The sequence below is a fragment of the Anomaloglossus baeobatrachus genome, chromosome 6, assembly GCF_048569485.1.
Source record: "Anomaloglossus baeobatrachus isolate aAnoBae1 chromosome 6, aAnoBae1.hap1, whole genome shotgun sequence".
Classification (NCBI taxonomy): Eukaryota; Metazoa; Chordata; class Amphibia; order Anura; family Aromobatidae; genus Anomaloglossus; species Anomaloglossus baeobatrachus.
The window spans coordinates 44,152,326-44,177,247 of record NC_134358.1 but is presented as its reverse complement, the minus strand read 5'-3'; the positions used below and the strand labels follow the sequence as shown (position 1 = coordinate 44,177,247).

At 52.6% G+C, this 24,922-nt stretch overlaps 1 protein-coding gene across 1 annotated transcript in view; it reads right to left on the bottom strand.

The window, feature by feature from the left end:
• Positions 1-24,332, bottom strand: part of TBC1D31 (TBC1 domain family member 31) — a 217,251-nt gene extending 192,919 nt beyond the window's left edge. The window contains exons 1-4 of the mRNA XM_075316197.1: positions 24,178-24,332; positions 21,910-22,030; positions 21,634-21,780; positions 12,886-13,001 (exon numbers count right to left, since the gene is read on the bottom strand). Coding sequence (XP_075172312.1) covers positions 12,886-13,001; positions 21,634-21,780; positions 21,910-21,986 — 340 coding nt within the window. The 5' untranslated portion in view covers positions 21,987-22,030; positions 24,178-24,332. The remainder of the gene's footprint in view (positions 1-12,885; positions 13,002-21,633; positions 21,781-21,909; positions 22,031-24,177) is intronic.
• Between the last annotated feature and the right edge of the window lie 590 nt (positions 24,333-24,922).

Below are 24,922 nucleotides of genomic sequence, written 5' to 3'. Positions count from 1 at the left end.
CGGACCTGCGGAAGCCTGGCTAGACTCTTTTGAAAAAACACGGAAAGCGCCGATACTTGTTCCTTGAGAGAGCCGAGAGACAAGCCCTTGTCCATTCCAGATTGAAGGAAAGAAGAAAAGTGGGCAAGGCAAACGGCCAGGGAGTAAACCCTGAGTCAGCGCACCAGGATAAGAAGATCCTCCAAGTCCTGTGATAGATCTTGGCGGACGTTGGTTTCCTGGCCTGCCTCGTGATGGCAATGACGTCTGGAGATATCCCTGATGACGCTAGGAGCCAGGACTCAATGGCCACACAGTCAGGTTTAGGGCCGCAGATGGAAAAAATGGCCCTTGAGACAGCAAGTCTGGTCGGTCTGGGAGTGCCCACGGTTGACCCACCGTGAGGTGCCACAGATCCGGGTACCACGATCACCTCGGCCAGTCTGGGCGACGAGGATGGCGCGGCGACAGTCTGACCTGATCTTGCGTAACACTCCGGGCAGTAGTGCCAGAGGAGGAAATACATAAGGCAGTCGAAACTGCGACCAGTCCTGAAGTAGCGCGTTTGCCGCTAGAGCTCTGTGATCCGTGGACCGAGCCATGTATGCCGGGACTTTGTTGTTGTGCCGAGACGCCATTAGATCGACGTCCGGCGTTCCCCAGCGGCAACAGATCTCTAGAAACACGTCCGGGTGAAGAGACCATTCCCCTGCGTCCATGCCCTGGCGACTGAGAAAATCTGCTTCCCAGTTTTCTACGCCCTGGATGTGAACTGCGGAGATGGTGTCGGCTGTGGCTTCCGCCCACAGCAGAATCCGCCGAACTTCTCGGAAGGCTTGACGACTGCGTGTGCCGCCCTGGTGGTTGATGCACGCAACCGCCGTGGCGATGTCCGACTGAATTCGGATCTGCCTGCCCTCCAGCCACCGCTGGAACGCCTTTAGGGCTAGATACACTGCCCTTATCTCCAGAACATTGAACTGAGGGGAGGACTCTGTCGGAGTCCAGGTTCTCTGAGCCGAGTGGTGGAGGAAGACCGCTCCCCACCCTGACCGACTTGCGTCCGTCGTGACCACAGCTCCGGCTGGGGGCAAGAAGGATTTTCCCTTCGCCCAGGAGGTGGAAAGAAGAGAGACGTTCATGTCTAGGGACGTCGACCTCCTGTCCCATTTGTGGTGTCCGATAGAAGCGGACGCAGACGAAACTGCGCAAGGGAACTGCCTCCCTTGCTGCCCCATCTTCCTTAGAAAGTGCATGAGGCGCCTCAAGGGGTGTGACTGGGCCCGAAGGAGAGAGTGCACCCCTGTCTGTAGTGAACGCTGATTATGCAGCGGAAGCTTCACTATGCTCTGGTGCAATCGGCACATGGAGATAAGCATCCCTGATGTCGATTGATGCTAGGAAGTCTCCTTGTGCCATCGAGGCGATGACAAAGCGGAGAGATTCTATCCGGAACCGTCAGGCTCTCACATGTCTGTTGAGCCGTGAACGGGGCGGAATGATCCGTCCTTTCTTGATACCACGAACAAGTTGGAGTAAAAACCGCGACTACGTTCTGGAAGGGGAACGGGTAACGCAACTCCTCCTGCCTTCAGAGTGTTCACCGCCTGAAAACGTGCATCAGCTCGCTCGGAGATGTTTTGAAGAAATGAGTCGGAGGACTAGAACTGAGCTCTATCCTGTAACCGTGAGACAGAATGTCTCTCATCCAACGGTCTTGGACATGTGGAGACCGCTCCCCTGACCTGGACCGCCATGCAGAAGAGTTTCTCTGGCTCTTCCGTGGCCTGTTGGACGATGAGATGGGGACCTAGCTGAGGGTGCTAAGGTCTCTTCGGTATGGGCTGGGTAAGCACGAGACCATTCCTTTGGAATGCTCAATCGATTCATCCAATTGTGCGCCAAACAATCGGTCGCCAGAAAATGGCAAACCGGACCAGAGCTTCTTGGAAGCAGAGACTGCCTTCCATTCTCGTAGCCACATGGCCCTGCGGACTGCCACCGGATTGGCGGATGCTACCGCTGTACGGCAAGCCGAGTCCAGGACAGCATTCATGGCGTAGGATGAAAATACCGACGCCTGGGACGTCGAAGACGCTAATTGCGGAGCAGAGTATGCCCGCATTAATCTCAGACAGAGCAGCTGAGATAGCCTGGAGTGCCCACACTGCTGTAAAGGCTGGGGCAACGGACGCGCCTATGGCTTCAATAGATGGATTTCATTAGGAGCTCTATCTGCCTGTCCGTGGCATTCTTGAGCGTTGAACCGTCAGCCACTGCTACTACCGAACTAGCCGCCCGTCTAGAGACTGGAGGGCCACCTTGGAACACTGAGCCCAGCCCTTAACCACGTCAGAGGGAAGGGATAACGTGTGTTATTAATGCGTCTAGTAAAACGCTTGTCCGGGAAAGCCCTGTGCTTCTGGTCAGCATCTCTGAAGCATTGAGAGCCACGTCCGGACAGAGTCCTGGGCTGCGACCTCCGCCTCATCCTCTAGAGAGTCCTCAAGCTGAGACTCTTGATGAAGTCGGGGAAGATTCTAAGCGAGCCCGCTTTTACGGTCTGGGACTGCGGTCCGTGCCGGAGTCCCCCACGTAAAAACTAGAGGTCCCCCCAGGAGCCCGCTGCGTCGCGGACCGAGCGGGGCCTGTGAGCGATCCCGCAGTGCCCGGGGCCTGTGTAAGGGTCCGGTCTGGGCTGCAAGCTTCTAGTATCTTAGCAGATGTGAAAGTGACTCAGAGAGTTTTTCAACAAAAGCTGCAAACTCTGTCCCTGCCGTCTGGACAGGGGACTCACATGGCCCGAGCAATGCTCACAGTGATCACTGAGTATGTACCTCCGAACTGTGAAAATGCATACAATATATGTATATATATATATATATATATATATATATATATATATATATATATATATATATATATATATATATATATATACATATATATATATATATATATATATATATATATATATATACACATATATATATACACATACAGTTCAGCACTCTGGGTGGCCCAGCCCGATGGGAAGAAGCCACCTGGCTTACCGACCGCTCAAGCAGTGTGTGCTGCTTAAAAACATGGCTGTCGGCGTTTACAGGGGAAGAGGGGGCCGTGGGCGTACCCCCAAAAGTGCGGGAATCTGGAGTCCCGGAGTGAAAAGTGAGGGGGGGGCGGAGGACAGCCAAGTGTGCTCCAGCCCTCACTGTCAGTGTCAGACCGACCATCCCGCCCCTCCCCCTGACTGGCAGGTCCGGGAGAGGGCGTTTAAGGCACTAGGCCGCAAAAGCCGGGGGCTAAAGTTAAAAACCTCGGCCGGCCAGCAGGCGCGGTCGGCGCGGTAGTCCCGTACTACCCCCGCAGACGCCGCCAAGTCTGAGGCCAAGGTGCTCCATGCACCGTCCCCGAGGGGACACTGAGTACCTGTGTGGGAATCTGTGCCGTAGAGTGATTAGTGAGGGGGGGGCGGAGGACAGCCCAGTCTGCTCCAGCCCTCACTGTCGGCGTCAGCCCGACCGTCCCGCCCTTCCCCCTGACTGGCAGGTCCGGGGGCGGGAGTTTAAGGCACTAGGCCGCAAAAGCCGGGGGCTAAAGTTGAAAACCGCAGCCGGCCAGCAGGCACGGTCGGCGCGGTAGTCCCGTACCAACCCCGCAATCGCTGCCAAGTCTAAGCCCAAGGTGCTCCATGCACCGTCCCTAAGGGGACACTGAGTACCTGTGCGGGGATCTGTGCCATAGAGTGAATAGTGAGGGGGGCGGAGGACAGCCAAGTGTGCTCCAGCCCTCACTGTCGGCGTCCGACCGACCGTCCCGCCCTACCCCCTGACTGGCAGGGCCGGGGGCGGGAGTTTAAGGCACTAGGCCGCAAAAGCCGGGGACTAAAGTTAAAAACCGCGGCCGGCAAGCAGGCGCGGTCGGCGCGGTAGTCCCGGCGTCATACCAATCACTGCAGTCGCTGCAGCGTCTGAGGTCCAGGTGCTCTATGCACCGTCCCCAAGGGGACACAGAGTACCTGTAGATGCAGGGCCCTGTCCCTGATGATACTCAGTCTCCTGTCCGTCAGATACCCTCAGGGGCTGCGGAGGGAGCCCGGTCCCAGTGCCTGGATGACCGGATAGGATCCCACTTCTCCCAGAGCCCCTAAGGGATGGGGAAGGAAAACGGCATGTGGCTCCTGCCTGTGTACCCGCAATGGGTACCTCAACCTTAACAGCACCGCCGACTCAGTGGGGTGAGAAGGGAGCATGCCGGGGGCCCTGTGAGGGGCCCTCTTTTCTTCCATCCGATAAAATCAGCAGCTGCTGCTGACTAAAATGGGAGCATGAGTGCATGTGTGCCTCCTTCAACACAAAGCATAAAAACGGATGAGCCCGTGATGCACGGGAGGGTGTATAGCAGAGGGGAGGGGTTACACTTTTTAAAGTGTAATACTTTGTGTGGCCTCCGGAGGCAGAAGCTATACACCCCAATTGTCTGGGTCTCCCAATGGAGCGACAAAGAAAATGTATACAAATAAAATATATATATATATATATATATATATATATATATATATATATATATATATATATATATATATATATATATATATATATATATATATATATATATATATATATATATATATATATATATATAGTTCGGCACTCTAGGGGGACCAGCACCGGGTGACCGGTGTGGCTTACCGACCGATCAAGCGGTGTGTGGCCACCAGATTCCCTGCCTCGGGTCTCCCAGAGCTGCAGCCAGAAGTCCTCCACCGGCAGAATGTGCTTAAAACATGGCTGTCGGCGTTCACAGGGGAGGAGGGAGCCGTGGGCGTAACTACAAAAGTGCGGGAATCTGGTGCCCCAGAGTGATTAGTGAGGGGGGAGGAGGACAACTAAGTGTGCTCCAGCCCTCACTTTCGGCGTCAGACCGACCGTCCCGCCCTTTCCCCTGACTGGCAGGCCCGGGGGCGGGAGTTCAAGGCACTAGGCCGCAAAGAAGGGAATTTTGTTTACTTACCGTAAATTCCTTTTCTTCTAGCTCCAATTGGGAGACCCAGACAATTGGGTGTATAGCTTCTGCCTCCGGAGGCCACACAAAGTATTACACTTAAAAGTGTAAAGCCCCTCCCCTTCTCCCTATACACCCCCCCGTGCATCACGGGCTCCTCAGTTTTGGTGCAAAAGCAGGAAGGAGGAAACTTATAAATTGGTCTAAAGTAAATTCAATCCGAAGGAAGTTCGGAAAACTGAAAACCATTCAACATGAACAACATGTGTACACAAAGAACAACAGCCCGAAGGGAACAGGGGCGGGTGCTGGGTCTCCCAATTGGAGCTAGAAGAAAAGGAATTTACGGTAAGTAAACAAAATTCCCTTCTTTGTCGCTCCATTGGGAGACCCAGACAATTGGGACGTCCAAAAGCAGTCCCTGGGTGGGTAAAATAATACCTCGTAATAGAGCCGTAAAACGGCCCCTTCCTACAGGTGGGCAACCGCCGCCTGAAGGACTCGCCTACCTAGGCTGGCATCTGCCGAGGCATAGGTATGCACCTGATAGTGTTTCGTGAAAGTGTGCAGGCTCGACCAGGTAGCCGCCTGACACACCTGCTGAGCCGTAGCCTGGTGCCGCAAAGCCCAGGACGCACCCACGGCTCTGGTAGAATGGGCCTTCAGCCCTGAGGGAACCGGAAGCCCAGAAGAACGGTAGGCTTAGAGAATTGGTTCCTTGATCCACCGAGCCAGGGTTGATTTGGAAGCCTGTGACCCTTTACGCTGGCCAGCGACAAGGACAAAGAGTGCATCCGAGCGGCGCAGGGGCGCCGTACGAGAAATGTAGAGTCTGAGTGCTCTCACCAGATCTAACAAGTGCAAATCCTTTTCACATTGGTGAACTGGATGTGGACAAAAAGAAGGTAAGGAGATATCCTGATTGAGATGAAAGGGGGATACCACCTTAGGGAGAAATTCCGGAACCGGACACAGAACCACCTTGTCCTGGTGAAACACCAGGAAAGGAGCTTTGCATGACAGCGCTGCTAGCTCAGACACTCTCCGAAGTGATGTGACTGCTACTAAGAAGACCACTTTCTGCGAAAGGCGTGAAAGAGAAATATCCTTCATTGGCTCGAAGGGTGGTTTCTGAAGAGCCATCAGCACCCTGTTCAGATCCCAGGGTTCTAACGGACTCTTGTAAGGAGGGACTATGTGACAAACCCCCTGCAGGAACGTGCGTACCTTTGGAAGTCTGGCTAGGCGCTTCTGAAAAAACACAGAGCGCTGAGACTTGTCCCTTAAGGGAGCCGAGCGACAAACCCTTTTCCAATCCGGATTGAAGGAAGGAAAGAAAAGTGGGCAAGGCAAATGGCCAGGGAGTAAAACCCTGATCAGAGCACCAGGATAAGAAGATCCTCCACGTCCTGTGGTAGATCTTGGCGGACGTTGGTTTCCTGGCCTGTCTCATAGTGGCAATGACCTCTTGAGATAACCCTGAAGACGCTAGGATCCAGGACTCAATGGCCACACAGTCAGGTTGAGGGCCGCAGAATTCAGATGGAAAAACGGCCCTTGAGACAGCAAGTCTGGTCGGTCTGGTAGTGCCCACGGTTGGCCCACCGTGAGATGCCACAGATCCGGGTACCACGACCTCCTCGGCCAGTCTGGAGCGACGAGGATGGCGCGGCGGCAGTCGGACCTGATCTTGCGTAACACTCTGGGCAACAGTGCCAGAGGAGGAAACACATAAGGCAGTTGAAACTGCGACCAATCCTGAACTAATGCGTCTGCCGCCAGAGCTCTGTGATCTTGAGACCGTGCCATGAATGCCGGGACCTTGTGGTTGTGCCGGGACGCCATTAGGTCGACGTCCGGCATCCCCCAGCGGCAACAGATCTCTTGAAACACGTCCGGGTGAAGGGACCATTCCCCTGCGTCCATGCCCTGGCGACTGAGAAAGTCTGCTTCCCAGTTTTCTACGCCCGGGATGTGAACTGCGGATATGGTGGATGCTGTGGCTTCCACCCACAGTAGAATCCGCCGGACTTCCTGGAAGGGTTGCCGACTGCGTGTTCCGCCTTGGTGGTTGATGTATGCCACCGCTGTGGAGTTGTCCGACTGAATTCGGATCTGCTTGCCTTCCAGCCACGGCTGGAACGCCTTTAGGGCAAGATACACTGCCCTTATCTCCAGAACATTGATCTGAAGGGAGGGCTCTGGCTGAGTCCAGGTACCCTGGGCTCTGTGGTGGAGAAAGACCGCTCCCCACCCTGACAGACTCGCGTCCGTCGTGACCACCGCCCAGGATGGGGGTAGGAAGGATTTCCCCTTCGACAATGAAGTGGGAAGAAGCCACCACCGAAGGGAGGCTTTGGCTGCCTGAGAAAGGGAGACGTTCCTGTCGAGGGACGTCGACTTCCTGTCCCACTTGCGGAGAATGTCCCATTGAAGTGGACGCAGATGAAACTGCGCAAAAGGAACTGCCTCCATTGCTGCCACCATCTTCCCTAGGAAGTGCATGAGGCGCCTCAAGGGGTGTGACTGGCCTTGAAGGAGAGATTGCACCCCTGTCTGTAGTGAACGCTGTTTGTCCAGCGGAAGCTTCACTATCGCTGAGAGAGTATGAAACTCCATGCCGAGATATGTCAGTGATTGGGCCGGTGTCAGATTTGACTTTGGGAAATTGATGATCCACCCGAATCTCTGGAGAGTCTCCAGAGCAATGTCCAGGCTGTGTTGGCATGCCACTCGAGAGGGTGCCTTGACAAGCAGATCGTCTAAGTAAGGGATCACCGAGTGTCCCTGAGAGTGTAGGACTGCTACCACTGTTGCCATGACCTTGGTGAAGACCCGTGGTGCTGTCGCCAGGCCGAAAGGCAGTGCCACGAACTGAAGGTGTTCGTCCCCTATGGCGAAACGCAGGAAGCGCTGATGCTCTGGTGCAATCGGTACGTGGAGATAAGCATCTTTGATGTCGATTGATGCTAGGAAATCTCCTTGGGACATTGAGGCGATGACGGAGCGGAGCGATTCCATCCGGAACCGCCTGGTTTTTACGTGTTTGTTGAGCAGTTTTAGGTCCAGAACAGGACGGAAAGATCCGTCCTTTTTTGGCACCACAAACAAGTTGGAGTAAAAACCGTGACCCTGTTGCTGAAGAGGAACAGGGATCACCACTCCTTCTGCCTTCAGAGTGCACACCGCCTGAAGAAGAGCATCGGCTCGCTCGGGGGGCGGAGATGTTCTGAAGAATCGAGTTGGAGGACGAGAGCTGAACTCTATCCTGTAACCATGAGAAAGAATGTCTCTCACCCAACGGTCTTGTACCTGTGGCAGCCAGGCATCGCAAAAGCGGGAGAGCCTGCCACCGACCGAGGATGCGGTGTGAAGAGGCCGAAAGTCATGAGGAGGCCGCTTTGGGAGCGGTTCCTCCGGCGGTCTTTTTAGGACGTGACTTAGACCGCCATGAATCGGAGTTCGTCTGACCCTTCTGTGGCCTGTTGGACGAGGAGAATTGAGACCTGCCCGCGGGCCGAAAGGACCGAAACCTCGATTGTACCTTCCGTTGTTGAGGTCTATTTGGTTTGGACTGGGGTAAGGATGAGTCCTTTCCCTTGGATTGTTTAATGATTTCATCCAATCGCTCACCAAACAGGCGGTCGCCAGAAAATGGCAAACCGGTTAAGAACTTTTTGGAAGCAGAGTCTGCCTTCCATTCACGTAGCCACATGGCCCTGCGGACTGCCACCGAATTGGCGGATGCTACCGCCGTACGGCTCGCAGAGTCCAGGACAGCATTAATGGCGTAGGACGCAAACGCCGACGCCTGAGAGGTTAAGGACACCACCTGCGGAGCAGAGGCACGTGTGACTGCATTAATCTGCGAGTGACAAGCTGATATAGCTTGGAGTGCCCATACGGCTGCGAATGCCGGAGCAAAGGACGCGCCGATAGCCTCATAGATGGATTTCAACCAGAGCTCCATCTGTCTGTCAGTGGCATCTTTGAGTGAAGCCCCATCTTCCACTGCAACTATGGATCTAGCCGCCAGTCTGGAGACTGGAGGATCCACCTTGGGACACTGAGCCCAACCCTTGACAACGTCAGGGGGGAAGGGATAACGTGTGTCCTTAAGGCGCTTAGAAAAGCGCTTATCTGGACAAGCTCGGTGTTTCTGGACTGCCTCTCTGAAGTCGGAGTGATCCAGAAACGTACTCATTGTACGCTTGGGAAACCTAAAACAGAATTTCTCCTGCTGAGAGGCTGACTCCTCAATTGGAGGAGCTGGGGGAGAAAGATCCAACACCTGATTGATGGACGCTATAAGGTCATTCACTATGGCGTCTCCTTCTGGTGTATCTAGGTTGAGAGCGGCTTCAGGATCAGAATCCTGATCTGCCACCTCCGCTTCATCCTCTAGAGAATCCTCCTGCTGAGACCCTGAGCAGTGTGATGAAGTCGAGGGAAGCTCCCAGCGAGCCCGCTTAGGCGGTCTGGGACTGCGGTCCGTGTCAGAGACCTCACCTTGGGACCTATGAGTCACCCCAGGAGCACTTTGCTGCTCCAACCGAGGGGGGCCTGGGGTCAATGATTCAACAGTGCCCGGGGCCTGTGTCACCGGCCTGGACTGCAAGGCTTCTAGTATCTTAGCAGACCATTTATCCATAGTCTCAGAAAGTTTGTCAGCGAATACTGCAAACTCCGTCCCTGTCACCTGGACAGTGGTAGCAGGTGGTTCCACTTGGGCCACCAGTGGCAGAGGCTCCGGCTGAGTAAGTGCCACAGGGGCCGAGCATTGCACACAATGAGGGTAGGTGGAACCTGCCGGTAGTATAGCCGCACATGAGGTACAGGTTGCAAAGTAAGCCTGTGCTTTGGCACCCTTGCTTTTTGCGGACGACATGCTGTTGTCTCCTCTGAGTACAATCCGGGAGGGTATATAGCCAAAAACCAACAGTGCGACCGTACAGAGTAACTGTATAGCATATAAGCATATATATATATATATATACACTTCGGCACCCAGGGGGGCCAGCACCTAGAAACAGGTGCGGCTTACCGACCGCCCAAAGCGGTTGTGTGACCACCAGATTCCCTGCCTGGGCCTCCCAGAGCCGTGTTGTCTCTCCTCTCCAGCTTCAGAAGTGCTGACAGGAATGGCTGCCGGCGTTCTGTGAGGAGGAGGGGGCCGTGGGCGTGCCCTAGAAAGTGCGGGAATCTGGTGCCCCACGGTGCTCAGTGAGGGGGGAGGAGGATACAAAGTATGCTCCAGCCCTCAGCGCTGACGTCCAGTGCAGCGTCCCTCCCTTCCCCTGACTGGCAGGCCCGGGAACGGGAATATGCGGTACTAGGCCGCAGAAGCCGGGGACTAAAGTTATAAGCGCGGCCGGCAAACAAGCGCGGCCAGCGCGGTAGTCCCGGCGCACTAACACACCCAGCAGTGCTGCAGCGTGTATGACACAAGCGCTCCATGCGCTGTCCCCAAGGGGACACAGAGTACCTCACAGTAGCAGGGCCTTGTCCCTGACGATACCCAGCTCCTGTCCAGCAGATTCCCCAGGGGCTGCGGAGGGAGCACGGTCCCAGTGCCTGGAGACCGATTAGGATCCCACTTCACCCAGAGCCCTTAAGGGATGGGGAAGGAAAACGGCATGTGGCTCCTGCCTATGTACCCGCAATGGGTACCTCAACCTTAACAGCACCGCCGACCAGAGTGGGGTGAGAAGGGAGCATGCCGGGGGCCCTGTTATGGGCCCTCTTTTCTTCCATCCGATATAGTCAGCAGCTGCTGCTGACTAAATTGTGGAGCTATGCGTGCATGTGTGCCTCCTTCGCACAAAGCATAAAAACTGAGGAGCCCGTGATGCACGGGGGGGTGTATAGGCAGAAGGGGAGGGGCTTTACACTTTTAAGTGTAATACTTTGTGTGGCCTCCGGAGGCAGAAGCTATACACCCAATTGTCTGGGTCTCCCAATGGAGCGACAAAGAAAGCCGGGGACTAAAGTTAAAACCGCGGCCGGCAAGCAGGCGCGGTCGGCGCGGTAGTCCCGGTCTCATACCAACACCGCAGTCGCTGCAGCGTCTGAGGCCAAAGTGCTCCATGCACCGTCCCCAAGGGGACACAGAGTACCTGTAGATGCAGGGCCCTGTCCCTGATGATACTCAGTCTCCTGTCCGTCAGAATCCCAAAGGGGCTGCGGAGGGAGCCCGGTCCCAGTGCCCGGATAACCGGATAGGATCCCACTTCTCCCAGAGCCCCTAAGGGATGGGGAAGGAAAACGGCATGTGGCTCCAGCCTGTGTACCCGCAATGGGTACCTCAACCTTAACAACACCGCCGACTTAGTGGGGTGAGAAGGGAGCATGCCGGGGGCCCTGTGGGGGCCCTCTTTTCTTCCATCCGATACAATCAGCAGCTACTGCTGACTAAAATGGGAGCATGAGTGAATGTGTGCCTCCTTCAACACAAAGCATAAAAACTGAGGAGCCCGTGATGCACGGGGGGGGGTGTATAGGCAGAGGGGAGGGGTTACACTTTTTAAAGTGTAATACTTTGTGTGGCCTCCGGAGGCAGTAGCTATACACCCAATTGTCTGGGTCTCCCAATGGAGCGACAAAGAAATTATGATTATACAATACAACACAACACAACACAACATTTGACCTTGGAGCACGAACAAGGAGTCAAACTCCCACATCTCAGCTGGTGAGAACCAGCAGATTATAAATTCTCTCAGTATATCATGAATACGTCTTTGTTCATTGTTCATTTTGGTTTCATTATCTTTGTTAACACCTTGCTGTACACATATCTTAGAATCATATTATGAAGCTTCTATGCGATTGTCACACAGACACACATAATTATGCAATGACATCTATACTTTGATTTTTTTACACACAGATCATTTTATTACAGCTGAACAAACGGCCTATAGCCCAGGCCTACCCTCACAGGGGTTATATCCCTGCCAATCTAAGGACATGTCATTAATGATGGGCAAACAGCAACTATTCGTGTTCAGATAATGCTTACCGATACCGAGTACTATTCTAGCATTTGTCACAGCAAGAATAAAGCTCGGGTTCCCCATTGACTTGCATTAGGCTTGTTATTCGTGATGATCACCGGAATAGTACTTTGGAACTAGTTACGAATAATCCGACCATGAATAGTTACTATTCGCCCATCACTACACGACATCAATATCAGAGTCCGTGAAGGACCCTTAAAAGTGAGCGAGTTCGACCTTAAAAAGTTGCAAAACAAACAAAAAAAAAATATCTTTGTCCAGAATGGCCCTGTAAAGCGGGCTTTACACGCTGCGATATCGGTACCGATATCGCTAGCATAGGTACCCTCCCCCATCTGTTGTGCGACACGGGCAAATTGCTGCCCGTGCCGCACAACATCACCCAGACCCGTCACACGTACTTACCTGCCCGGCGACGTCGCTGTGACCGGCGAACTGCCTCCTTTCTAAGGGGGCGGTTCGTTCAGTGTCCCAGCCACGTCACAGCAGCGTCACTGAACTGCCGCCCAATAGAAGTGGAGGGGCGGAGATGAGCGGGACGTAACATCCCACCCACCTCCTTCCTTCCGCATAGCGGCCGGGAGGCAGGTAAGGAGAGGTTCCTCGTTCCTGCGGTATCACATGGAGCGATGTGTGCTGCCGCAGGAACGAGGAACAACATCGTTACTGCTGCAATAATGATATTTGAGAATGGACCCCATGTCACCGATGAGCGATTTTGCGACGATGCAAAATCGCTCATAGGTGTCACACGCAACGGCATCTCTAATGCGGCCGAATGTGCGTCACAAATTCCGTGACCCCAACGACTTCGCATTAGCGATGTCGTAGCGTGTAAAGCCTCCTTTAGATGCAGTTACCAATCGCAAGACATATATATTACCGGTGTCAAAACACTTTACGGAGTAGTCAGCCAACGCCACGAGGAATTCAGGTTTCCTGTGCAGATTGAATGCCAGAGCCGTGCACGCCTGGAGGGTCCTCTGCACCAGATCAAACCTAGGGGAACAAGGGACAAACATTTATCTCCAGAAATATTAGGACATTTATTATGGATGCAGCAATTACCTTAATTCCACAATTCAATGTTGTTCTCAAAAGCCTAATATCAGAATATAGAAAACCGTGTGTGAAAATGAGTAAGAGCATCTCTTCGATGTGTTTGGACTCCGAATCTCAAAAACGGATCAGTTTCTGAGCAGCTGAGATGACCCTGTCACTGACGTGACGGGAGAACCACAGATCCAGGTCATTTACACAATATATTTCAATGTACAAAAAAAAAAAAAACAAGAAGTCCAGGAGAGGACAGGATGGTATTTGTGCAAAAAAATGTGACTTCTTTAGTCCTAAAGAATCATCTGCATTAGAAAAACCACGGTCACAGGGGCGAACAGAAAAATGAATGAATGAAAACATTAACCATGACATACAAAGCCATCCACAACCTGTCTCCTCCCTACATCTGTGACCTAGTCTCCCGGTACCTACTTGCTCGCAACCTCAGATCCTCACAAGATCTCCTTCTCTGCTCCTCTCTTATCTCCTCTTCCCACCATCGCATACAAGATTTCTCCCGTGCATCCCCCATACTCTGGAATGCTCTACCTCAGCATATCAGACTCTCCCCTACTGTGGAAAGCTTCAAGAGGAACCTGAAGACCCACCTCTTCCAACAAGCCTACAACCTACAGCAGGGTTCTCCAACTCCAGTCCTCAAGGCCCACCAACTGTGCATGTTTTCAGAACTTCCTTAGCATTGCACTGCTGTTGGAACCAGCACCTGGGCAAGGTAATTACATTAACACCTGTGCAATACTAAGGAAATCCTAAAAATCTGCACTGTTGGTGGGCCTTGAGGACTGGAGTTGGGGACCTCTGACCTACAGTACACCACTGTGCAACCAGCTCTGTCCTCACCTATTGTACCATCCCCCATTCCCTGTAGACTGTGAGCCCTTACGGGCAGGGTCCTCTCTCCTCCTATACCAGTCTGTTTTGTACTGTTAATGATTGTTGTACGTATACCCTCTTTCACTTGTAAAGCACCATGGAATAAATGGCGCTATAATAATAAATAATAATAATGAATGAATAAGTAGAAAACAGACTAGTGAGGATAACAAAGCAGGGTCTTGTTTTTTTGTCAGTGCTGAAATGACACTTTAAATTTAATCCCCCAGTCTTATACTCGCTTGCCATTGTCTTTATCCTTTTTAGGGGTTGCACTCGTGCCATCTTATGCCCGTAACTTATGACTGGCCGGAAGTCAGAAGTTACATCACAAGGTCTCAATACAAGTCTAAAGGCCCCGTTACACGCAACGACGTATCTAACGATATATCGCCGGAGTCACCGATTCCGTGACGCACATCCGGCATCGTTAGCAACGTCGTTGCATGTGACAGCAAGGAACGACCGTTAACGATGGAAAATACTCACCTTATCGTCCATCGTTGACACGTCGTTCCTTTTCAAAAAATCGTTGATTGTTGATCTCGCAGGTTGTTCATCGTTCCTGCGGCAGCACACATCGCTACGTGTGACACCGTGGGAACAACGAACTACAGCTTACCTGAGGCCGCTGGCAATGAGGAAGGAAGGAGGTGGGCAGGATGTTACGTCCCGCTCATCTCCGCCCCTCTGCTTCTATTGGGCAGCCGCTCAGTGACGCCGCACGAACTGCCCCCTTAGAAAGGAGGTGGTTCGCCGGGAACAGCAACGTCGCTAGGCAGGTAAGTCCATGTGACGGCTCCTAACGATATGTGCACCACAGGCAGCGATTTGCCAGTGACGCACAAACGACAGGGGCGGGTTCCTTTACCAGCGATATCGCTGCGTGTAACACCCCCTTAAGAGAGCAATAGGTTTTGTATTGAGTTGTGATCTCCGGCCACTCCATGAAACACTGTAGCTACCGGCAGGTCACAAAATACCAAAGGCTGAGCAGACCGGCAGAAGTCTCAATACAAGTATATGAGAGCCAGAACGAGGCTCTCATAGACTTGTATTGAGTTGTGATCTCAGGTGCTCAATGAAACAATGCAGCTGTGGGGTAGGTCACAAAATGCCAAAGGCTAACCAGGCCAGCAGTGATAGAAGGTAAAGCCGCCGGAGTGTGAGCATAAGGCTGAGGCCACACAGGTATTTGTGCGAGTACATGCATGACACTCGGCTCACGCTCGCACTGCAGGAGCCGAGTGTCATGTGACTGTGGTCCAATCATGTGATCAGACCACAGTTGTGGAGGGGTGGGCCGGCACTGTGGAGAGGGAGGAATTTATCTCCCCATCTTCTCCGTTGCCGGCTGATGCGAGAATCGCTCTCAACAGTCGCTCTCAACAGCTGGCGACCGGGAGATCAGCTGATCGCTCACAGAAGGCGGCTGCTGGGCGATCAGCTGATCGTTCGGCCGAGAGAGCGCATGCGCAGCGAAATCAACAGGATTCCGCTGCTCAAAAAAAATGTTACAAGCTGCGTTCCTGCCGCCCGACGGTCAGTCGCTCCACGACTGATTAGTCGGGCGGCGGATGCAACGCAAGGGCATCAGTCACAATCCGCCACTCATAAGTCTATGGGAAACAACGGAATCCGCCAAACGGATTGCGTTGTTTATCAGAGCGGCGGATTGTAACTGATAATAAACAACGGAAAATGTGAACCTAACCTTAGACGTATAGCATCACTCCAGCGAAGAAATAAAAACGCCGGATGGTGATTTAAAAAAAAAAAAAAAAAAAACACAGCTGCAATACAATAAAAACTAGACAACATATATGCACCAATGCAATAATGAAAAAAAGAGAATTTTGTTACTTACCGTAAATTCTTTTTCTTATAGTTCCGTCATGGGAGACCCAGACCATGGGTGTATAGCTACTGCCTCCGGAGGACACACAAAGTTACTACACTCAAAACGTGTAGCTCCTCCCTCCTAGCATATACACCCCCTGCTAGCCAGTCCTAGCCAGTTTAGTGCAAAAGCTGAAGGAGGACATCCACCCACAAGAAGAGACAGAGTAAAATCCGGAAGAACCGGAACCTCTGTCTACAACAATAACAGCCGGTGAAGACACACGGAACAAGAAACCTGCCAACAGGCAACAGGGAGGGTGCTGGGTCTCCCATGACGGAACTATAAGAAAAAGAATTTACGGTAAGTAACAAAATTCTCTTTTTCTTTATCGTTCCTATGGGAGACCCAGACCATGGGACGTTCAAAAGCAGTCCATGGGTGGGAATAAACAGACAACTGAGAAGCAGGCAAACCCAACTTCACAAATGGGCGACAGACGCCTGAAAGATGCGTCTGCCCAAACCCGCGTCTGCCAAAGCAAGAGCATGCCTTGGATAGAGCTTCGAAAAAGTATGCAGACTAATTCGAGCTGCAGTCTGACAGACCTACTGAGCCGTAGCCTGGCGTGAAAGCCCAAAAGGCACCGACAGGTCTGATCAAATGTGCTCTAATCCCCGGCGGGGAAGGCACTTGAGTACACTTGTAGGCCTCGGAAATGGCCGACCTAAGCCAACGAACCAGGGTCGGCTTAGATGCCGAGAGACCGCTACGCTGACTAGCAGTCAGTACTAGAGAGAGGTGCACCGCCTAATAACGGCGGTGCGAGACACATAGATCCGGGGCGCCCGCACCAGATCCAGGATATGCAACGCTTCCTCAAAGCGATGAACAGGAGCCGGACAAAAGGAAGGCAGGAAAATTGCCCCGGATAAGGTGGAAGCTGTAACCACCTTAGGGAAAAAAATCCGGAGTCGGACGGAGACCACCTTGTCTTGATGCAAAAGACCAAAACAAAAAGGGGGTGACTCAGAAAAAGTGCCGCCATAACTCCCTGGCGGGAAATTATAGCCACCAGAAAGACTACTTTCTGTGAAATATGAAACAAAGAAACCTCCCTAAGAGGCGCAAAGGGGGGTTTCCGGGAACCGGGAGGACCGGATTAAGGTCCTAGGGCTCCATAGGCCGCCGGAAAGGCGGAATGATGTGAGATGCGCCCTTAAAGGAGCGCACCGGAGCCAGCCGGACGATACGCCGCTGGCACATACTGACAGAGCCGAGACCTGTCCCTTAATGAGGGATAGTCCTAGCTGTAGACCGGACTGTGGAAGGGACAGGAGGGTCGGCAAGGCTAAAAAGGTCCAAGGACACTTTGGAGCTCGAGTCATAGCGGAGATGACTTCAGGAAGGATACCAGAAGTCGCCAAGATCCAGGACTCAATAGCTACGCCGTCAATCTGAGAATCCAGAATTCTGACGGAAAAAACGGACCTTTTGAGAAAAGGTCTGGACGGTCCGGAAGATGCCATGGCAACCTAACGGACAAAAGGAGCAGGTCAGGGTACCAAGCCTGCCTGGGTCAGTCTGGAGTAAGAGAATGACCCGACGGCCCCCTTTACTGATCTTGCGCAGGACTCTGGGCAAGAGGTAGAGACGAAGCTGGGATCAAACATGAGCCAGAGTGTCTACCGCAAAACCTGAGGATTGTGGACCACGGTTGGACAGCTGAAATAGTCTGCCTCGCAGTTTTGACATCTAGGATGTGGGCTGCGGATACGGTGGACTAGGAGTCCCTTGTCCACTGAAGAATGTTGAGGCGCCAAGATTGCCAGGCGGCTGAGTGTCCCGCCCTGGAAGTCGATGTAGGAAAACGCTGTCACGTTTTCCGACTGGACTCGAATGTGCCTAGCCGCCAACAGATGGTGAAGGCGTAGAGAGCTAGAAAAAGAGCTCTGATTTCCAGCCTATTGATCCAGAGGGCTGAGCGGACAGAGTCCAAGCGCCCTGCGCTCCACGGTGGAGATATACTGCTCCCAAGGCGGAAAGACCAGCACCCTGGTGAGGATCACCCGGGACGGGGCCAGGAAGGAGCGTCCCTGAGACAGAGTGGCCGAAACCACCACTGAAAACGAGCCCCTGGTCAGTGGCAAAGCCACCACCCCGTGGAAGGAGGGAGTTCGCGTGTACAGCGGAAAACATCCAGTCTCAGAGGACGCAGGAGAAACTGGGCAAGGAATCGCTTCCATTGACGCCACCGTCTGACCAGCACCAGTATTTGGTGTCTGATAGAACGACGTCGACCGCCAGCGGAGGGACTACTGATCGACTAAGAGTAGCTTCACAAGAGCCGACAGAGTCTCGAATTGCGTCCCTGAGAACCTCTGGTTCGAAGTCAGAGTGGACTTGAACAGAATGACAAGCCACCCGAATAGGTTAGAGTGGCGAGAGTAAGCGAAGTACTCTGCTAAGAGTCTGCACTGGATGAAGCCCCGAGAAGAAGGCCGTCCAGGGCAAACGATCACTGCCAATCCCTAGGGGTGCAGGACCTTAATCACAGCAGCCCCAATGAGAATACTCGAGGGGCCGTGGCTAACCCCAAGGGAAGAGCCACGAATTGGACCACTCCGATGGCAAAACGTAGTCAACGCTGGTGTGAAACTGCGATTGACCCCTGCCGAAAAGCATCCCTGATGCCGATGGCTGCTAGGGAATCTCCTTGGGTTCTTGATTGATCCGGTGAAAAAAAAACACACGGAACAAGACCGAGGCTCCATGTGAAAATGCCACACCTGACCATGCTGAAAAAGCTAAAGATCTAGGTCGGAAGGCACCGCCCTCTTCGGGGACTAGAAATAGATTTGAACAAAAATCTCAGAACCGTTCCCAGTCGAGAACCGGTACAATTACTCCATTGGCCTGCAAGAAATGCCACGGCCTGTGAGAAGGCGGCGGCCTTGGAGCCGGGAGGTGACAGAAAAAAATCTGTTTGGCGGGTGGACAGAAATCCATCCTGTAGCCATGGGAGATATGATCCCGCCCCCACTGAACGGAGACGTGGTAGAACCATACGTCGCCAAGTGGAGAGAGCCTGCCACCGACCAAGGAGGTGGTTGGCGTGGCTAGATAGCTCGGAGGAAGCTGACTCCGTGGTAGCATCTCCTGCGGTCTTTTGAAGACGCAGCTTCAAGCTATTTGGTTCTATGAACCAAGGCCGAGCTAGAGGACGATCAGATGGAGGAACGCCACCAAAACCTCAACTGATTCCTGTCCTGGACAGGTTCCCTGGTTTAGGTTTGTGGCAAGGAAGAACTCTCCCCGCCAAGAGCTTCCTGAATTTCATCCAGTTGGTTCCGAAGAGACTGGTCCCACCAAAGGGGAGCCCAGCAAGGAACCCCTATAGAGGCATCTGCTTTCCATTACCGAAGCCACAGGAGCCTGCGGATAGCGAGGAAAGTAGCCAAGACCACCGCCGTGCGGTGTCCAGCATGGCAGACCTGGCATAGGATGAAAAGACTGAAGTCTGGAAGTTCAGGCAACCGTTTTGGGCATAGAGTCCCTGTGAGGGAATGCATCTCCTCCAGACAAGCAGAGAAGGTACAAAAGAACCGCACTGCCGTAAAGCTGAGGAGAACGAAGCTGCTGCCGCCCCAATACCGACTTGGCCCAAGGACAACCGGGCGGACCGCAAAACCTTAAGTGAGGAGCTATCAGCCACTGACATAACGGTCCGGGCTGAGCCACCTGAGGTGACTGAGCCCACTTCTTGACCACCATTGGTGGACAGGGGAAACACAGTCCTCAGAATCACGCTTCATGGGAAGCGACTGTCAGAGCGGACCCTGGGCTTGGTCACAGGGGCCTGAAAACTGGAGTGGTTAAGGAACACACTTTGTGTTCTCCTAGGTAAGGTAACTCCGGCGGATTGGGGTCCAGTACAAAATTAATGTACCGTGGGAGCCCTATAGAGGTGCCGTCAGCCACTGATACAACTATCCGGGCTGAAAGTCTGGACACTGGAGGGGCCACGTTTGGCGAATGAGTACACTCCTTGACCACCTCTGATGGGAGGGGGAAACAGGCCGCAGAACCCCGCTTTGGGGTCTGCAGGACAGGCTGTGAGCTTGGACGCAGCAGGCTGAAAACTGGAGTGGTTAAAGAACACACTCCTCGTCCTGTTAAAGGTATACTGATGCCTTTCTGCCAGCGGGGAATACTCCCCTGATACGGGCGGATGGAGGTCCAGTACAAGTATAATGGACGCAATCCAATCATTTGGCTCTGCGTCACGTACGGACGGATCAATGTACATAAAGTAGCGTCCGAGCCCCTGGTAGAGACATCCTCCTCGTCCAGTGAGTCAGCTCGTAATCGGAGCTGCGGGACGGGGAAGGACAGGGGACCCTGCGTCTCCCTGTCAGGAGGATGGGGTCTGAGCCCAGAAGGAGAGTCCTTTGTGAGCTTTATTGAGCGAGCTGAAGCAGAAAACGCCCTGAGAGGGGAGCTGCATGCTCAGCAGATGCCAGGACAGCCGACCCCTGGAAATAGGATTCCCTCAGGGGTCAGCCACCGAAACCGGAGCAGATGGAGGGGCCACTAATTAGCAATCATTCGGCTCTGCCTCCAAGCTGAGGGGCCACCATGGTTATGAGCTCGGTACAGCCGTACAAGACTACCTGCAGTGCATAATAAAAACAACCTGCAGCCCTGCTCTGTGAGACATGCTGCAGAGGTGGGGGCTCTGTCAAGACTGGCCCCCAGCATATATAAACCGATAAAACAAGCAGCTGCACAACCGGAGGTTGTGGCTGCCAATCGTTTAAACAGACATGTCTGTGCCCCCTGGTCCCTCAGCCCAGGTCCCCACTTGTCACACTGTGGAATCTCTGTGCCCATGCAGGCACAGAGAACGCTGAGAACATGGCGACCGGAGCGAGGAGAGGGGGCGGGGCCTACTCTGAGAGCGGCAAAAGGATTCTGTCAGTGAGGTAGCCAGGGGAGGGAATCTTTCCTCAATGAGGAGTGTCCCTTCGCTTGTGCTGCACAGCCGCTGGGCGGAGCTACACTGCCTCTCTGCATGACTGACATGCAGAGACAGTGGAAACCGAAACTAGGCCTCAGGCGAAGCCGGGGCCTAGAGTAAAACATGCGGCCGACGTGCAGGCACCATCGGCGCGGTTCTCCAGTGAAAACTGGAGAACCGGCCGGAAATGTTAACACCAAACATAAAACACATTCCCCCAATAAATAAACATAAAGGACCCTTGGAAAGACCACTTTCTGTGGTAATAACGTCTCATATACTTAGCTTGAGACGCAGGTTGCCAGGGTCCTGGGGGGTGATAGCTCCGTCCAGCAGGGTCCTGCAAAAGGGCTGCGGATGGAGACCGGTCTCCTGCAAAGCAGTGAGAACCGTGTTGGCTCCCACTTCAAGCCAGAGCCCCAGCATGGGATGGTGAAGGAGCGCGGCATGAAAGGGATACAGCCCTGAAATCAACCTTAACAGCAGCCCCGCAGTGGGGTGTGAAGGGACATGCCGGGAGTCCAGACTGGACCCGCTTTTCTTCCAAATCTTTGTCCAAAAGGAAAAATCAAAAATCAAAATCAGAGAATGCATGTGTGTGTGATCCTCCTGAAACACAAAGCATGAAAACTGGCTAGGACTGGCTAGCAGGGGGTGTATATGCTAGGAGGGAGGAGCTACACGTTTTGAGTGTAGTAACTTTGTGTGTCCTCCGGAGGCAGTAGCTATACACCCATGGTCTGGGTCTCCCATAGGAACGATAAAGAAAAGTATGTCGCTTTATTAGTTATTTTCCAAAAACAAGAACATTTTTTTACCTGTTTCTGTTTAGGTTGAAGAGATAGATATTTCCTAAGTGATCTCCGGCCAGGAAGCAGTCTCCCGAGCCGTCAAACGCAACCTGCAAAAAGCGCATGGTTCTGGTCTGGAGACCTGCAGCTCCATGGACTAAATTCACTATAATCCTGCAAAAGAGAAAAAGAAATGGATGAATGATGACTACTGGATCCATAGGAGACCCTCAGTGACTGGCCGGACGAGGGATGTGTGCCTCCTGCCTGAATGGAGCATCGGTCACACTCTTTGACACCTACCCATCGTTAGTAGCCGGGGTGGGCTTCCTGTGCCAGATCTTCCCTGTCTCTTTGCTTCCCAAGTCTGTAGTCTGCATGACGCCAGATTAAAAAGTGCAACGCTTTCTGAGATGCCAACGAGCTGTATAAAAAAAAAAATAAAAAAATAAAATTAAAGCAGCATAAAAAGATGGACCGGACTCCACTGTATATTTTGTGTCAGTCCCATTGGGGTCTATGGACATATAAGGTAGAGGGACCCCCTTGTATTGGTTCATTCAGCAGGTAGAATATTACATTGCTCCTGAGCCTCCCCCAGTGATATCTGATGATCGGTGCACTGTTCCTACCAGCCTCTGTTTACAACCGGGCGGTATTGTGACCGCTGTAACCGATCAGTGACTGACTGCAGCAGTTGTGTCCAGCCCTAGCACTGTAGTTGGCAATGGGAGCCATGATGACAGTAAGGCTGGTTTGAGACGTCCATGTTTACTCAGGTACCAGTCACACGCATGGTTATAGTCACACGTGTGACATACGTGACACGTACCGGGTAAAACACGTGTCTCTGCAATGAAAAAATGTTCTATATTTCCCTGTATCGAGCGACGCTGTCTCCGGCTCTGCTGCGTCCTGCTCCTGACCCCCTCTCATTTTCATTGATTATTCACTGCCCGAGGATCTGGAAGCCGGAGCATCGCGGGGCCATCGCCGGACAGCACAGCCGAGGACAGCATCGCCGGGGCCATCGCCGTGACAGGTGAATATACAGCAGTTTGTGCAGTGACATCCAGGGGGTCATCAGATTTCCCAATAAACTCTCATGAACCCCTGGAAGTCACCATCATGACACTCGCTATAACGCAGTTGTCGCAGGGGTGTCATCAAGAGGTCATCAGAGTTCATTGGTAACTCCGATGACCTCCTGGACGTCCCTGCACACACACTGCTGGCAGGATACTCACCTGTCACTAGTAGAGTTGAGCGGACTTCTAATAATCAGGGTCCGGCGGATCCATCGCGGGTTGGAAAAGAAGTCCGGATCCGATCCGGACCACATGTATGTGAATGGGGAGCGGATCCGGGACGAGAGAGAGCGAGAGAGAGAGCGAGAGAGAGAGAGCGAGAGAGAGAGCAAAAAAAAAAAATCCCGGATCCAGGTCGTGCAGCCGGATTCCCGCGTCCGGGTCGGACCCGGATCGGACGCTGAAACCGCGCAGATTCGGATTTTTACAGTTTGGATCCGCTCAAGACTAGCCACTAGCGATGTCCCCAGTGATGCTGTCCTCGGCGGTGCTGTCTCTAGCGCTGTCACCGCGATGGCCCTGCTCCCAGCGGCTCACTGCGGTGAATAATCAATGAAAATATTGAGCGGGGGTCAGGAGCGGGAGGCAGCATCGCTGGATACAGGTAAATATAGACTTTTTTTTAAAAAAAACCCGTGTTTTCTCCAGTCCGTGTCACACGGATCACATCAGTGTGCAGTCCGTGTGACATCCGTGCTGCCGGCGAAAAAACAGACACAAGTCCGTGTGGAATAGCGGGGCCACACGGTCTGTGAGAAAATACGGCCGTGTGAGTACACAATAGGGTAACATGAGTACGTGTGACATCCGTGTTAAAAACGGATGTCACACGTACTTAAAACACGGACGTCTGACACCAGCCTAATACAGCGGGTGATTGTCTGCAGAGGTCACATACTGACCAGATGTAAACAGACATCGGTAGGACCGCCGGAGCTGATTCTACCTGAAAAAGAGGAGAGTTGTATTTTTTTATTATCATATTTTCAGCTATTTTTAAAATTTGTTTAAAAGTTAGATTACCATGGCAACCCGAGGCCGCGTAAGGCTATGTCCGCACGCTGCAGTTTGTTAACCATAAACCCGGACCCTGTGCCAAAAACCGCAACAAAAAAAAAACGCATGCTTTTGTTTGTTTTTTTGGTGTGTGTCGCCGGAAGGGTTAAAAAGCGCTGGACAAAACCGCACAAAGAATGGACATGCTGCAGTGTTTATGTCAACCCAAAAAGTGGAGGAGGGAAACTTCACAGCTGAGAGTCACTCAGCTTTCCCAGGCTCCTGCACACAGCTTTCTACATTTCTGCGCAGGCTGAAGGCTCAGGACTCTGGGAAAGCTGAGTGACAACTGTCATGGCGGCCACGTTGGTTGTCACTCAGCTTTCCCGAGGCTGAGAGGTGTCAGTGATGAAAGCACAGCTGGCACTGACTGTAGATGTCGCGACATGTCCCCTCCAGTCGCGCCCACGTGCGGTGTGTACTGTACCTGCTCAGGCGGCGCACTGACTGACGGGACCGGGAGTCGTAGTAACTGTGAGTATTAGGAAGCCCCGCCCCCTCCACGGCCGCTTCACCTGTGCAGTCGCCGGGCAACGCAGCGGGAATGTAAGCCACGCCCCCTTAATGCTTCCTTCGCTCCCATACGCTTTAGTGTAGCCGCTTGGAATTCTGGGTAAATTCTATGAGGAAACCTTGTGACGTCATGTTGGCCGTTAAAAATACAGGGAGGATTACGTAAACGCGTCTCTCTGGGACCGCCATCTTAACTGTGGGAAAATTGCCAGTTATACCACTGTTGTAATAATCATAGCACTATAGAGATAGAGGGGGCGCACATACCAACTAGAGGGGAGTGAATACATGTATATATTGATGTAAGGGAAATGGAGAGGAGTTATGCACAGCAGTCAAGGTTACACTTTACGTTTATATTATGCATAGCAACCAATCAACTGTCAGCTTTCACTTTATAAAGGTTCCTTCAGTAATGTAAGCTGTAATCTGATTGGTTGCGTTTTGCAGCTACATTATTTATGGTGATTGTAGCGTCATCATGTCAGTAGATAAGGAATAAATTCTGATAGTTCTATATTCTGATTCTATAATTATAAATAATAATAATAATGATAGAAAATGTGTCAAAAAGCGCATGGTCAGCTCTGATTTTGTGCTTAAAAAAACCCGCCAAATTGCAAAGAAGTGAGAAGTTGCATAAAAGTTGCACATGACCT